The 15,000-nt window shown below is 43.2% G+C and overlaps 1 protein-coding gene across 1 annotated transcript in view; it reads right to left on the bottom strand.

The window, feature by feature from the left end:
• LOC145405236 (uncharacterized) overlaps nucleotides 1-15,000 on the bottom strand; it is a 78,878-nt gene that overhangs the window by 44,806 nt on the left and 19,072 nt on the right. The window contains exon 2 of the mRNA XM_080276658.1: nucleotides 13,593-13,625. Within this exon, the coding sequence (XP_080132784.1) occupies nucleotides 13,593-13,625 (33 nt within the window). The remainder of the gene's footprint in view (nucleotides 1-13,592; nucleotides 13,626-15,000) is intronic.

Raw genomic sequence — 15,000 nt, 5'->3', positions numbered from 1 at the left:
CCAGTCTTCCCCCTTCCCTCCCACTTCCATCCATCCTTCATTCCTCGATCCCTTCCCCTGTATTCATTCCCCTCCAGCCACTTCCTGTCACCTCCCTCCTCCCTCCCTCTTCATCTCCTTTTTACCCTCCCCCCTTTTTATTTCTCACGCCCACCTTCTTAGCTTTTCTGCTTTTTGTCTCCCTCATAGTCCTAAGATCTTCCTCCCCCCCCCCTTCGCTTCTCTGTTAATACTTTTCCCTCTTTCTACTATCCCCTCTTTCCCTGTACATTTTCCTCTTTCTTCTGTCCCTTCCTTTCATAAACTTTTCCCTCTTTCCACTGTCTCCACTTTCCATACACCTTTCCCTCCTCCTCCCTACTTTCGCTCTTCACACCTGCATCTCAGCTCCTCAGCCTCCTCCTACTTACCTTTCCTACCGATCCAGTTAACCTAATTGCTTCTTCCGCTACCTGTTCTGCATCCTCCACCCCCCCTCCCGGTAATTCCCTAACCCCACCCCCTCCTCAAGCTACTGCCCACCCCCACCCCTTCTCTAGCCTCCTCGCATCCATATAATTTGGCTTTTATTCTTCTCTCTTCAACTCTTCTGCTTCTTCTCTCCTCCCCTCCTCGTTCTGCATAATCGTCTTTCCTGTTCTTATTTAATTGTTTTGTATTTCTCTCCATTCATTTCATTATTTATCGTTTACTATTGTTCCCCAGTGTAATCTGCATGTATCAACGCTAATCTCTTCCTACTTTCCTCTCCGTTATCTCTTCATTTTCCACTACAGTGCTTCCTCCTAATGGTCCCTTCTTACGTGTAGGTTAAATGCAATTGAATGTCGTTAACTCTTTTATTCCGATATTTTTTGTGTCCCTCCTACATTCTGATAGTTTTATTTGTCGTATATGTTACTGTGAAAGGTTGCATAAAATCCTTCAACTGCTCAACAACAAACTGTCTATATTAGGCCAGAAGAAAATCAAGTAGTATATATATCAGTTAAAACCAATGACTAAAGGGGTTAATATTAGTATAAAATAGGTAACAGCAAGGTAAACCAACTTGATTCCAGATTTAATAATATACCGTATATCGAGTTGAGGGACAATAACGTATAAAGACAAATGCATGTACAAAATTAAGTGCAGATTGATACGGTTTTTGTTATAATATGTCAGATGTTAATTATGCTAGACAAAGATGGTTGATAAAAAATATAGAGACATAGATAAGATAGATAGCGAGAGAGAGAGAGAGAGAGAGAGAGAGAGAGAGAGAGATGTAGAAATAGGTAGAGTATTGGTTGGAAGTGTGTGTGTGTGTGTGTGTAGAGAGAGAGGGATGATGTGTGTGTGTATGTGTAGGGTAAGGGGTGTGTAGGGCAAGCCGCGTCTCAGACCTCCCCGACACGCTAGTTATTTATACACGGCAACAAGTGGACTCCGCCATCGACACCTCCCCCCCCCTCTACTGTCGCTGCGCGTGCACACACACACACACACACACACACACACACACACACACACACACACACACACACACACACACACACACACACACACACACACACACACACACACACACACACACACACACACACACACACACACACACACACACAGGCCCTCGAATTATCTAACAAACTAGAGATAAGTGGCAGTATTTTACCCTCGTAAGGTCTCCCTCCCACTCATAATTCACCTCTCTCTCTCTCTCTCTCTCTCTCTCTCTCTCTCTCTCTCTCTCTCTCTCTCTCTCTCACACACACACACACACACACACACACACACACACACACACACACACACACACACACACACACACACACACACACACACACACACACACACACACACACACGAAAATAAGAATCGTGCATATTGTGTGACTCAAGATTAAAATTAGTGACCAAAGGTTGTGCTTAGGATTTTACAAGTCTTGTCCCTTTTCTTCTTATATTTCCTTCAGGCTTTTCAATCCTACATGGTGTTACTTTTCATTGTTTTCCTGTGCGCTGTATTTCAATGAGGTTTCAGTGGTGGGAGAATATTGTGTTTTTAATGTTCATATCTTATAATTCTGTTAAGTTATAAATATTACCAACACTCTTAATATCAGTGTTGGTATTCCCTGCATGGCCTGTGTCGGGAAATAACTGTGTAACTCACTACAACTGAACTCTTGCATAGAATGAACTCTGAGAACATGGCTTTTTATATGCAGCTGGTGCGTTTAATTTGTGTGTGTGTGTGTGTGTGTGTGTGTGTGTGTGTGTGTGTGTGTGTGTGTGTGTGTGTGTGTGTGTGTGTGTGTGTGTGTAAGGGTAGGGGCACAGAGACCGTCCTCACGCCATCTGTGGAGCAAAATAGAAACTACACATCGGTGCCAGCCATTAGGGTTACTGGGAGGGAGGAGGTAAGGGGAGACGGAGAGAGGGTGGCAGAGAGGGAAGGAGTAGGTAAGGAGAGATGGAAAAGGAGCGAGGGAGGGAGAGTGAAGGTTGGGGTAGAATGCGAGGGTAGGAGGGAGGAAGGAAGGGTAGAGCAGTTGGAGGGAATGTGGAGGGGGGTAAGTGGAGGTGGAGAGAAGTTAGGAGAGAGGTAAGTGAATATGGAAGTAAGGAGGGAGGAAGGAAAGGGGAGTTGGAGAGAGTGGGGAGGGGAGTCAGAGAGAAGGTGAAGGTCACGGTAGATGAAGTGAGGGGAGAGGAGATGACGGTACGGAAGGGAGAAGGTGGAATGAAGTAAGGGAGAGGTAGAAGAAGGGAGAGAAATGAGGGGAAACGGAGGGAGGATGCGAGAGCAGAGGAAGTGAGAAGGGTTAGAGGTGACGAAAGAAGAGGGTGGAGATGAAGGGAGGCTTATGGGGGGGGGGGAGAAGGGGAGGAGACTATGGTGTAACACTTTCTCACAAACTATAAATCTCTCTTTACTTCATAATTAAAAAAAAAAAATGGTGACATCTACGAAGAAAACATCACTGTAGCTTAATACACTCCCTTACCCCTCATACACGTTTTATTATTATTATCATTATTTTTTTGGGGTAATATTGTTAATGTAATATTGGGGTGTTAAAGTTTAGACAGGCAACTCACAGCTTCCCTCAGCCTCATTCCCTTGTGTCTACTTATCCACCCTTTACTTCCGTCATGCTCTTCCTCCCACCTCCCTCACACGTATGTCCAGACTCTCTTTTAGTTCTTTCACCTTAACTCAGCCCAGATGTTTGCCCTTCTTATAGCTGATTTCACGTAGCTCAGTGTCAGATAAAGGCAATGCAGCTGCTCAACATCCATTCCATAGTGCTTCTTCGTGACCAGCTGCAACATACTCTTATGTTAATCTGCTGTTACAACTCAGAATTTAATACGGAAAGTTGGCAGTTTTAGGCCAGATTGAAGTAGTATACTATCATTCCACCACCCTCACATTACCATCGCCACCACTCGTTGTTTACACACACACACACACACACACACACACACACACACACACACACACACACACACACACACACACACACACACACACACACACAGTTCTAACCAGTCACCCATCCATCTTTTCTCGCACTACAATCTTTCCATATTTAGTACCTCATTCCAGTATCATCCAGTGGTCTCCCAGCCATCTCTCTATCTCTGCGTCCCCTCTTGCAGCTCCTCCCTCTCTCATTTTTGTCTCTCCATCTCTCCCTTTAACCACCCGTTCCCTCATTATATATCTCTCTCCATCTCTCCCTCAAACCTCTAGCTCTGTCATTCTGTCTCCCTTCACTCCTGTCTGCCAACATGCTTTCACTCTATTTTTTACGCCCCCTTCACGGAGTTGCTCTTCACGTCCCCCAAATGTCCGCGGTGAATGAAATAATACCTAGCCTCCCACCCCACCCTCCCCTCCTGACACCTACCCGTACCTTAGACTGAAATAGAACAGGTGAGCCAAGTCTCCTGTATCTTAACATGCAGAGAGAAAGAGAGAGAGAGAGAGAGAGAGAGAGAGAGACTGGTTTAGGGAATGGTGAAGTAGTTTAGAAAAGAACGAACTTGCTAATTAACGCATTGGTTGTGTGTGTGTGTGTGTGTGTGTGTGTGTGTGTGTGAGAGACACAGAGAATCCGGGAAGTTTGAAAAGGGTGCGTTAATATACATATGTGGATCACGGTTTTATAGTAATTCTGCATCTTCCGGTCTCTCTCTCTCTCTCTCTCTCTCTCTCTCTCTCTCTCTCTCTCTCTCTCTCTCTCTCTCTCTCTCTCTCTCTCTCTCTCAACAAGCGGTGCGTATAACAATGTCCGCTAGTCATTAAGCAGGTTTATCTCCACAACCAGGTAAACCAGCTTCCGCCCATGTCATTACCTGCCCGCACACCGTCCCTAATTGATTTAATCGGCGGAAGACAGCCAACCCCTCCCCTGCAATTTATCATGAGCTTTTAAATGTGAAAATGATAATGAGGGGAGTGGTGGCGAAGAGGGCGGGGGCAATTGAAGAGTTGGCTGGAATGGAGATTGATGTGACGAGAAATGAGATGAAAGGTGGAATTCCTGTCTGGTTGGATTGATGGATGGATGAAGATGGATGATCAGACGATTCACTGGCATCTTTGTGGCCATGCATATTGGTATTTATAAACGTAGAGTCGCGGTCAAGCTTTCTTTTACAGTTCTTAGTTTTCTGTCTGATGTAGGGAAATTCCAACTTTCTCAATTTTTATTTTTATATATCAAAATCTTTTTACTGCCTGATACGGTTTCAAGAGTAATAAGAAACTGTTGACCTCGAGTGTGTATACTTACTTACATACATACATACTTTCTGACGCAGTGCATACACCCCCCCCCCTGTATACCGGTATTGTGTGTGTGTGTGTGTGTGTGTGTGTGTGTGTGTGTGTGTATTTGCAAGGAAAAGATACAACAGGTTTGACAGTCGTGCGAATTATATGCAAGTAAGCGTGTGTTTTACCTGCAGTACTACAAAAATTATATGTTTTGTTTTCCTACTTACCTTTGAAGTTGTTTTATATTAGTTCCCCTCGTTCCCCCTGTGCCTGTTTCTCTACTCTTTGCCTTTCATCCTGTTTTTTCTTAGTATTTTGGGCTTCACCTCCTTCGTCCTTGGAAGTCATTAGCAGCATTTCCTGCTTCGTCTTGTCAGTCTCTATTTCCGTCTTTGTTTTTCTTCCTTGTCCTTATTTTACTTTTTTGTATCTTCCACATATTTTTTCGCTCTTTACAGTTCCTTAAATATTCTCACTTCCTCTCAACTAGCCTGTGCATTTCCTCTCTTTTTCCTGCCCTGATCCCTGTCTCATATTTTTTCTGTAACTCACTATTTGCATCTTGAATCCCTCCCTTTCTCATCCCCTGTCCTTAGCTTTTGTCCTGTAAAGTCATTTCTGCATTCCTTTCTCTCCTCCTCTTCCTGTGTCTTGTCCCTCCAGTTACTCTCATTCTTATTATTACTTTCACTTTCCCAGTTTTCACGGCACACCCCCTCTTACTTCCCTTCCTTATCTCTTATCTCTCTCGTTTTGAACATCCACTCACATTCTTTCCCACTCCCCTTCTCTTTAGACTTTCTCTCCTTTCCAAGTTATCTCTTCTCCCTCTACTGCTCTGATTTCCTCTCTCCCCCTCACACTGTCATCTGTCCCCTTTCCTCCTTCGATCCATCCATCTCCCTCTCCTGATTCTCTTTACTATTCTCCCTCCCCTTCCTCGAACACCCTCCTCTCTCTCCCCCACGCCCTCTCCATCTTTCCCCCTTCCCTCTTCTCTCCCTCTCCTCTCCCAGCCTCAGTTTGTTTACATTGCCCAGCTGTCACTATCCGCACTAACTAGATGGCCGCAATTTTCCCCCTTCGGGCCTCTGGCCATAAGGGCGGCAGAACCCTTTCCCTTGTTTGTTTACCTTTGAAGCCTGTGTGTCCGTCTGCCCTTCATCTTTTACTGTGTCTTCTGTCTCTCTGATCTTTCTTAGGGGTCGAGGATATCTTTTTTTTTTTTTTTTTTTGCGTTTTCTGTCATTGTTCATATTGTTTTCTGGGTCATAGTTTTTTTTTTTCTATATTTTTGTTAGCTGGCTCATTTGATTATTTTTTGTCTGGCCCACAGTCTTGTAATGTTTCCTGTCTTTGATCTTTCTCTGGTGTGGATTTTTATGTATTTGTGTACTTATTCGTGTTCTTATCTGGCTTGTGCATTTTTTTTTAATCATTTGTTTATATTCAGTCCTTCCCGTCTGTTCTAATCTGTCTTTGGGGGGTAGGGGGTAGGATGGGTATCTTTTCTGTATTTTTATTCTGTATTATTGCTGTTGTTTCTATCTAGGTCGCGTTTGTTTCTGTGTCACATTCTCTGCCCCTCATTCTTCTTGCTATTTTCAGCCGTGTATTTTGCATCTGGTCTTTCTTAATGCGTATATTTTGTTATCATTGTTCTTATTTAGGTCAAGTGTTTTTCTGTTATTGTTTGTATTGACATTTGATCCTGCCTGTCAGAATGTGTTGTCATCTGTTGGGTCTATTTTAAGAGCAAGGGATTCATCTTCATATCACTGCCTGTGTTCTAAATTGGGACGTGCTTTCGTTTTGTTCTTAGTTTTCGTTCTGTCGATCATCTTTTACTGTCTTGTGTTGTTTGTTGCTTAAAGGAGGGAGGGTTACATGTTGTTATTTGCTGTATTATAGTTGTGTTTTTGTCATGGTTGTACTTATGTTACTTATTCTTTGTGTGTGTGTGTGTGTGTGTGTGTGTGTGTCTCTCTCTCTCTCTCTCTCTCTCTCTCTCTCTCTCTCTCTCTCGTTCCCACTCGAGTTTGATAGAACTTGGCGTCTCCTAAGTAAACATACCAGCATCTTAATCTCAGCATTCAGGGAAGAAGACTAACCCCCTGCCCCCTGTTCCCCTCCTCTCACTCTCCCCCACCTCTCCTTCCTCTCCCTCCCTCTCCTTCCTCTCCCTCCCTTCTGGACTCCCCCCTCCTCTTTCTCCCCACTTTGCCTCCCTCAAAACCTTCCTGTTCTCCCTCTCCCCTCCAGAACCCCTCTCTTTTTCTCGGTGCAGCACCGCTCTTTCTTTTCCCTTTGAGCCCTAACCCATCTTTCTCTCCCCCTCTTCATGGCCTCCTCCTTTCCCTCCTCCCAAAAGACGTCCTTCCCTCTTTTTCTCCCCTCCAAGACACCCTTCCCTCTTTTTCTCCCCTCCAATACTCCCCCCTTCCATCTCTCCCTTGAATCCTCTCTACTGTTTCTTATTCCCCTCCTTGGTGACCCCCTCCCCTCTCCGTTACACACCAGATCATATGCCGCCTTATTCCCCATTTCCTTTTCCCTCCTCCCTCTTACTCAGTTTCTTTTTTCGCTTTTCCCCAATTTATCTTTTTTCATTTTCTTGCTTTCTCTGTCATTTCTTTCCATTCTACCTTTTCAGCCTGTTTTCCTAATGTTCCTTCATTTTCCTACCTTGTCATACCTCTACCATTGTTTTCTTACTTGCTTCCTTGTCTTTTCCTGTCTTCTTTCTTCCAACTTTCCTTATCTTCTTCTGTATCTTTTATTTTTGTCTTCTCTTTTCCATTCCCTTGTCCTGGTTTACCATGTTTTTGGCTTACATTGCTTTTCCATTGTTCTCATTTTTTTCTGCCTTCATTCACTCTTCTTTCAGTCCTCCCTCTTGTCTTCCATACAGTATTTCTCTCATTCTCTCTCTCTCTCTCTCTCTCTCTCTCTCTCTCTCTCTCTCTCTCACACACACACACACACACACACACACACACACACACACACACACACACACACACACACACACACACACACACACACACACACACACACACACACACACACACACACACACACACCTTTTCACGCAGCAATCTGTCGTCAGCGCGTCGTTTCCTTTTGTCGCCCCGGGTGTGAGAAGCGACAGGGCTGCCTTGTGTGGTGTCGCCCGGCAGTGGTTTATATGACGTGTGTGGCCAGGGAGTGAAAGGCGGAGCGGAAGGAAGGCTGGTTGGGTGGGGAGTGGATGGAGGGAGGGATGGTTGGGAGGGGAGTGGGTGGAGGGAGTGATGGTTGGGTGGGGAGTGTGTGGAGGGATGGATGGATGGGTGCGTGGATGTAGATGTGAAAGGGATGACTGAAAGATTTGATAATTGGGTGGATGGAAGGTGTTTAGGTCGGAGATGGGGGAAAAGACTAAAGGATGAGTGAATGACGGGGTTCAGAGAGAGAGAGAGAGAGAGAGAGAGAGAGAGAGAGAGAGAGAGAGAGAGAGAGAGAGAGAGAGAGAGAATCTTCCAAATAAACACAGTACTAAAAGTAAATAGTATAAATGTTCCCCAGCTTACTGCAATCCCCCCTATTGTTTACACGCGTGTGAAAAGAAGCTGTCATAACCCATCTCTTCTCCAGAGTTATTATGCGTGATAATAACCCTATACCTTAATAACACGTATCCTTCCACTCTGCTCTCGCCCCCTTTGATGTCTGCTTAATTTTTATCCTCTGCTTAGTCCTACCTCTTTATCATCCTATCAGTTTTACTCTTCTTTCTCTATTTTTTCCCTTTCTTTACCTCATGTTTCTTTATCAGCATTCATTATCTTACTTGTGAATTCATAACTTGCCACAATATTTCGTTCTATTTGTTGGTCTCATCCCAGATTCATGTATGTCTCTGTCCATCCAAAATTATCGAACTCCCCTTGTATAAATCTCCATCCTTTATTATAACTTTTCCTTGACTTGATCAGCATCACTCCCTCGCACTGTCTCTATTATCTATACCTCCTGTCTCTATATCTCTGTAATCCAGTCTTTGGTCTCACTGTCTCTTCATACTTCCTCAGATAACTTTCCCTTTTCTCGTCGTTCTATCTGTCCCTAATTTTGCCCGTCCTTCTGTCTTAGTATACATATTTCTCCCAGTCTCCGTAGCTCACATCCCTATCACCCTATCTAAAGTATTTTCCTTTCCCCGTGTCTCAGTATGTTTGTTTCCCCTACCTCCTATCTCTCACATCCCGATCACCCTATCGAATATATTTTTCCGTCTCTGTGTCTCAGTATGTTTATATCCCATACCTCCTTATCTCACATCATTATCACCAGATCGAATGTATATTTCTATATCCGTCTCTCAGTGTGCTTATTTCTTCCTATCTCCTTATCTCTTATATCCTTATCACCCTTTCCAGTTATCTCTCCATATCTGCCATAATTTCCCCACTTGCCTGCTGCCCCATGACACGCCCCGTCGCTTTTGAGTCGCCCCCGCCCCCGACATTTACGAGGGTCTCTTAATTGCTAACGAGCCGTAAGTATCGTTGTCTGGGGTCGTTATTAGAGCACACTCGTTACCTGGCCCGCCCTCAATCATGCCGCAGAACTGACTGGTGTTTCGTGTTCTTTGTTACGTCTCTCTCTCTCTCTGTATATATATATATATATATATATCTCTGTATATATATATATATATATATACTGTCAGTTTCTATGTATCTTTATAATCTGTCCATCCTTTCCTGTCATAATTGGCATCGTCCTACCACTTCGTTGTATTTAATCACAGCTATAATTTTAATTAACTCAGCGTTTTGTCATTTGACATTTAATGTCCATAATCAGGCCCTATTTGTTATCTCAGCTTATCTTTGTCTATGTCATTTTTCATTGCTGATTTTACTGTAGTGGGTTTCTGCTTTCATTATACTTTTTGTATTTCTCTCAGTCTATGTGTTTTTCATTTTTTTTTTTTTTACAACTGAAGGTTTCATTCTTGTCTCCTCTTTTTCTTTATGAGTTTTCGAGTACTGTTATTTTTCAAGTCTACTTTTCCTCATTCTTCACTGCTTTGTATACTTTTTTCCTCTTACCACTTTCTCATATATACAGTATACTGTCAACTTCATTCTTGCGTATTTCACTTTATTCTTGTTTTAGTGTTACTTAATTCCTACTTAATGTTCCTCTTTCTTCACTGTCTTCTCTGTTCAGTTTCGTACCCTATTTTTCCCCCACTCTGCTCTTGTGTCTCATTATTGTCTGCTTGCTTTTGTTTATCCTTGTCCTATTTATTCATCTTTAATCTTATTAGTTCTCTGTTGTTGTCTCGGCTTTACTTCTGTTTTCTTTTCTCCAGTTTCTCCTTTTCTGTCTTCGTGGTATCATCGTTTTTTTTTTATTATTCTCAACTCTAATGTTCCTTATCTCTATTGATGTTTTATATTCTTGGTCTGACGACTTTCCCTCTTTTCTTCCTAGTAAGACTTTCCCTTTTATTCGTCCTTCATCAGTCATCTTCCTCTCTCTCTTCACTTTCCCTTCTCCCCTTACTCACATCCCCTCCCTCCCACTCCTTACTTTCCCCTCCCTTCCATTTTCACTTTCACCTTCTCACGTTCCATCGTCTCTTCCTCATTTCTCTTTCCTCTCCTTCGTCACTGATCCTTTCTATCCCACCCCACCTCTCTTCCTCTACCCCTCATATCCCCTTCTCCCTTCCCTCTTGACCAGCCTGCTCTTCCTCATCTCCACTTTTTGCTTTACTATCCTTATCCTTTAGCATGTAGAATTAGATCTCGTAGTCATAGTCTGGGCTATTCTGTAACAAGCAGCCTCGAAAGGATCATAAGTTGTTGCTGTTTGCTTTCCCCTTGTACTCCTTTCCTTTGTACTTTCTCCCTCCTCGCTCCCCCTTCCTCTCCCTCCTCACTTCCTCTTCCTCTCCCTCTCCACCTCCCTTTCCTCTCCCTCCTCACTTCCCCATCCTCTCCCTCCTCACTTCCCCATCCTCTCCCACTCCACATCCCTTTCCTCTCATTTCTCACTTACTCTTCCAACACTGTCTTCCCCAGTTTGCTTACCTCTTCTTAATATACATTTTCCCCTTCACCTTTGTTTCCGTCTCTGTTTTCTTCAAGTTGTCATCATTTCAGATTTTCTTCTTTCTTGCCACTTCCCCTTCCATCTCCGTCGTCTTATACTAACTTATCCATTCCAGATCTTTCTTACCTTAACTTTTCCTTTTCATCTATACCTGCTGTCTCTCCGTCCCATCTACTTTTACTTTTTCACACGGCCTTCTGTCTCTCCGTTTTTTCTACAGTAAATATTTCACCCAGTCGTTCTCTCCTTCAGTTGTTTTTATGTCATGTGTCGTCATACTCTACTATTTAAATCTATCCATTTTATTTTATTTTTTTATCCACCCTTGCTGTTTCTCCATAGTGCTCCTCTCATCCCGGTTCCTATCTCTCATTCTTCTGATATTCATCCTACTTTCTCTTCTCTCCCTCTTTTCATCTGTTTCCATCAACGTCCATCCAATTCATCCCTGTTGTCCTTTCTTTCCAAGCTGTCTCCCATTTTTCCCTCCTTCACTCTTTCCCCTAACATTCTCCCTTCCTTCTCTCTCTCTCTCTCTCTCTCTCTCTCTCTCTCTCTCTCTCTCTCTCTCTCTCTCTCTCTCTCTCTCTCTCTCTCTCATCTTCTCCTTCCTGTTATACTCTCCAGTTTCCTCATCCAATTCATTTTCAGTTTTTCCCCCTTTTCTTTCCTTTCCTGCCTGCCCATTCCTGTGCCCTTTCTCTCCTCCCTCGCTTCTCTCTCTCCCCTTCCATTCTTCCCATCTCTGCCTCCTCTCGTCCCTCCAGCCTCGTAACTTAGCGTCCTTCACACACTTTGACTCTTCCTGAATATTCCTCATTTGCCAGTCCTTTTACACGCTCTTTCCCTCGCTGGTCATACAGAGAGAGAGAGAGAGAGAGAGAGAGAGAGAATGATTTGGGGAGAATAGAGGGAAGAAATGAGAAGTATTTGGAGGAGGAGGAGGAGGAGAGAGAGAGAGAGAGAGAGAGAGAGAAGAAAGAAATGATAAGTGTTTGGAGGTTCGAGGAGAGAGAGAGAGGGATGTAGAAACCAAAGCATAAGATTATAAAGAAGAGGTGGAAGGAGTGTTTGGAATTTAGAAGGAGGAAATAATGAGAGAAAAGGAGGGAGGGAGGAATGTTTGGATGGTATGGAGACGAGATCAATAGCTACAGATGGAGGGTCGAAGAAAATTAAGATATGACAAAAGAGTAAAGAGATACTTATGCATTGGATGAGATATGATGGAAACTGTAGCAAGAACTTTGGAGGCTAATTAGGTCTTTATCAATGTCCTGATCCATATCGTCTTTAGCATCATCATCATCATCATCATCATCATCATCATCATGGTGTCGTAAATGGATGTGGCAATTTCAATACTGATGAAGCAAATTCTCCTACGCTCTAAGCAAAAAATAATAATCACAAGAAGAGTGAAGAAGAAGAATAAAGAATGGGGGACAGAGAAAAAGAAAAGACAGCCCAAAAACAAATTAATACCAGCGTTTTTTTTTTCTTTTCTTACAATTCCTGTTATTAAGGAAACTAACAGCCAAGCCCATATTCATCATCTCCAAGGTGTAGGGCCTCGAGACTAGCTACCATACTTCATATCATTGAGTAGGACTAACCCTGGAAGTAGTACATGATCGAGAAACCGTCAGTCACCTCTGGGAGACCGAAACCTGGACCACTTCTCCAACAGGTGTATTTTTGGCTGTGATACTGACCTACATATCCAGGATCTGATGCTGTGTCTCTTCCTGTGATTGATATTAATTCATTGAACCCTAGGACTTTATTCTTACTTTATTCCTTCTGTTTTTTGATGATTTTATTCAACTTGGGATGGACGGTTTGAAATGTAGAGGTTCGATACAGCCTTCATTTATCCCATTATTATCAGGGGCTTTCCTAAGGTGAAAAAAATTGCCGGTAGGAACAAGAATATGGAAGAATGAAGTCGCTTGGCTGAAGGTTTAATAGTGGATAATTCTGGTAATTTAGAAGTTTTTGATGTAGATGCGGAAGGTAGGAAGGTTAACAGGCATCTCATATTGGCTTATTCTCTCTCTCTCTCTCTCTCTCTCTTACACACACACACACACACACACACACACACACACACACACACACACACACACACACACACACACACACTCACTCACTCACAGGCACGCACGCACGCACGCACGCACGTACACACACGCGCGCGCAAGCGTCCAAAAGTGAGGCAAGCAGTGACCCTTACCTTCAGTTTTTGTTATAGATTATTGCATCACTGCCAAGTTACATTGGAGATAGTTAGATAAATAGATAGGCAGATGGATGGATAGATACGTAGATAGATAGACATAGATAGATAGATAGACAGATAGACAGGAAGATAACAAAAGAGAGATAATAAAAATAGTGTGTAAAATGACGCTCGAAATAATCTTATGTTAATAAAAAGGAAGGATGTGAACATACAGTAGGTCAGGAGCTTATATGTATACTGTATATATTTATAAATACATAGATAGACAGAGACAGATAAATAGATAGATAGACAGATAGATAGATATATATATAGAGAGAGAGGTAGGCGGGTAAGTAGGTGGATGGATGGATAAATAGATAGACAGATAGACAGATGAATGGATATATAGACAGGTACATAATACAGAGAGAGAGAGAGAGAGAGAGAGAGAGAGAGAGAGTAGGTTACCTGGCCACGTTACCTGGGTGGGAGACGGGGAAGGGCGGCCGGTGTGCTGCAAGAGAGTCGAGGCTTGGTCAGTGGGGGGCGCTGGTGGGGGGAGGAGGGGTGGGGGCGGGAGGGGGAGGGGGAGAAGAAGCAAAGGGGGAGGGGGAGGGAGACAAAGACAAGCAAAGAGGAGGGAGAGGAGGAAGTGTGGAAGCATGGGGGAGACAACAAGCATAGAAGGAGAGGGAATGAGGAAAAAAAAGGACAAGGTGGAGAAGACAGAGCAGGAAAAGAAAGTAGGGGAAGGGAGTGAGAAGAGAAAGGGAGAAGTAAGTGAGGAGAGGAGAGGAGAGGAGAGTGAGAGAAGTAAGAGGGGGGGGGGTTCAGAGATGCAAGGGAGGAGAAGAGAATTTGAGATGATGAAAGGGGAGGGAGAGAAGGTAAAGGAAGGGGGGACGAAAGCCGATAGAGGCAGAGAACGAGAGTGGTTAGATTCGGGAAGGGAAGACGGGATAGGAAGAAAGGGTAGATTAAAGGTTAGATAAGGAAGGATTAAAGATTGAAGAAGGGCGATTTTCGGAAAGGGAGGATCATAAGCATAGATAATGAAATAGGAATGCTAGAATTTTGAGGAGATAAGACGAGGGTAGGAAGGACACTGAGGAAAAGCTATGATGATGAAAAAATAGGAAGATGTAATGAGCGAAAAAATCACATAAAAATGAAGACAGAGGAAAGGGTGAAGAGGAGGGGAGAGGGAGTCAAATGTAGTGAGAATGAACGGCTAAGTCATGAATTGGAAATGAAGTATAGAACGATAGACGGGGAGAGCAGAGGAGGGGAAGGGAAGATAGGACGACGTAAATCAAGTGAATATAAGGATAAGATACAAGTGTGGAGAATGAGAGTGAAAGGACGGGGAAGGTATCTTGAGAGACAGGATCAAGAACAGTATTATGAACAGCTTAAAGATATGGTACCAAATAAAAACAGAGTGTAAAATGACAAAGAGGAATCTGACATGAAAGAAGTGAAAGATTGCTGGATGAAGAACTGGAAGCAAGAAAAGACAGAAGTAAATGATGGATACAGAGTGCAAGATAAAATACTGAATAAAAAATGAGACGGGAATTGTAAGCTAGAGTGTGAGAGAAGCTCAAGACTGAGGATTATACAGAAGGGAAAGACTGAGAGGAACATTAGTAAAGAAAGGCATAGCGAGGGAAGGTGAACAAAGATACCAAACAGAAACGGAGATAATAATAAAGGAGACAGCCAAATGAAAGAGACAGCTTAGTAGAATAGTAAAGGAGACAGCATAGTTAGAGAGTCATGAAAACTGATAGTGGAAAAGAGGGAAGGTTGAAATTATAGAAGAAGGTGGTGAAATTGAAAACAGGTGACCAGTTGAGAGCGAAGAATGGTTAACTAGGAAAAAATAA

This window comes from Coenobita brevimanus, chromosome 66 (assembly GCF_032717465.1).
Source record: "Coenobita brevimanus isolate Jiangsu-jjx chromosome 66, ASM3271746v2, whole genome shotgun sequence".
Taxonomy (NCBI): domain Eukaryota; kingdom Metazoa; phylum Arthropoda; class Malacostraca; order Decapoda; family Coenobitidae; genus Coenobita; species Coenobita brevimanus.
Note: the sequence above shows the minus strand (reverse complement) of the source record. Positions and strands in the feature narration are given on the sequence as shown.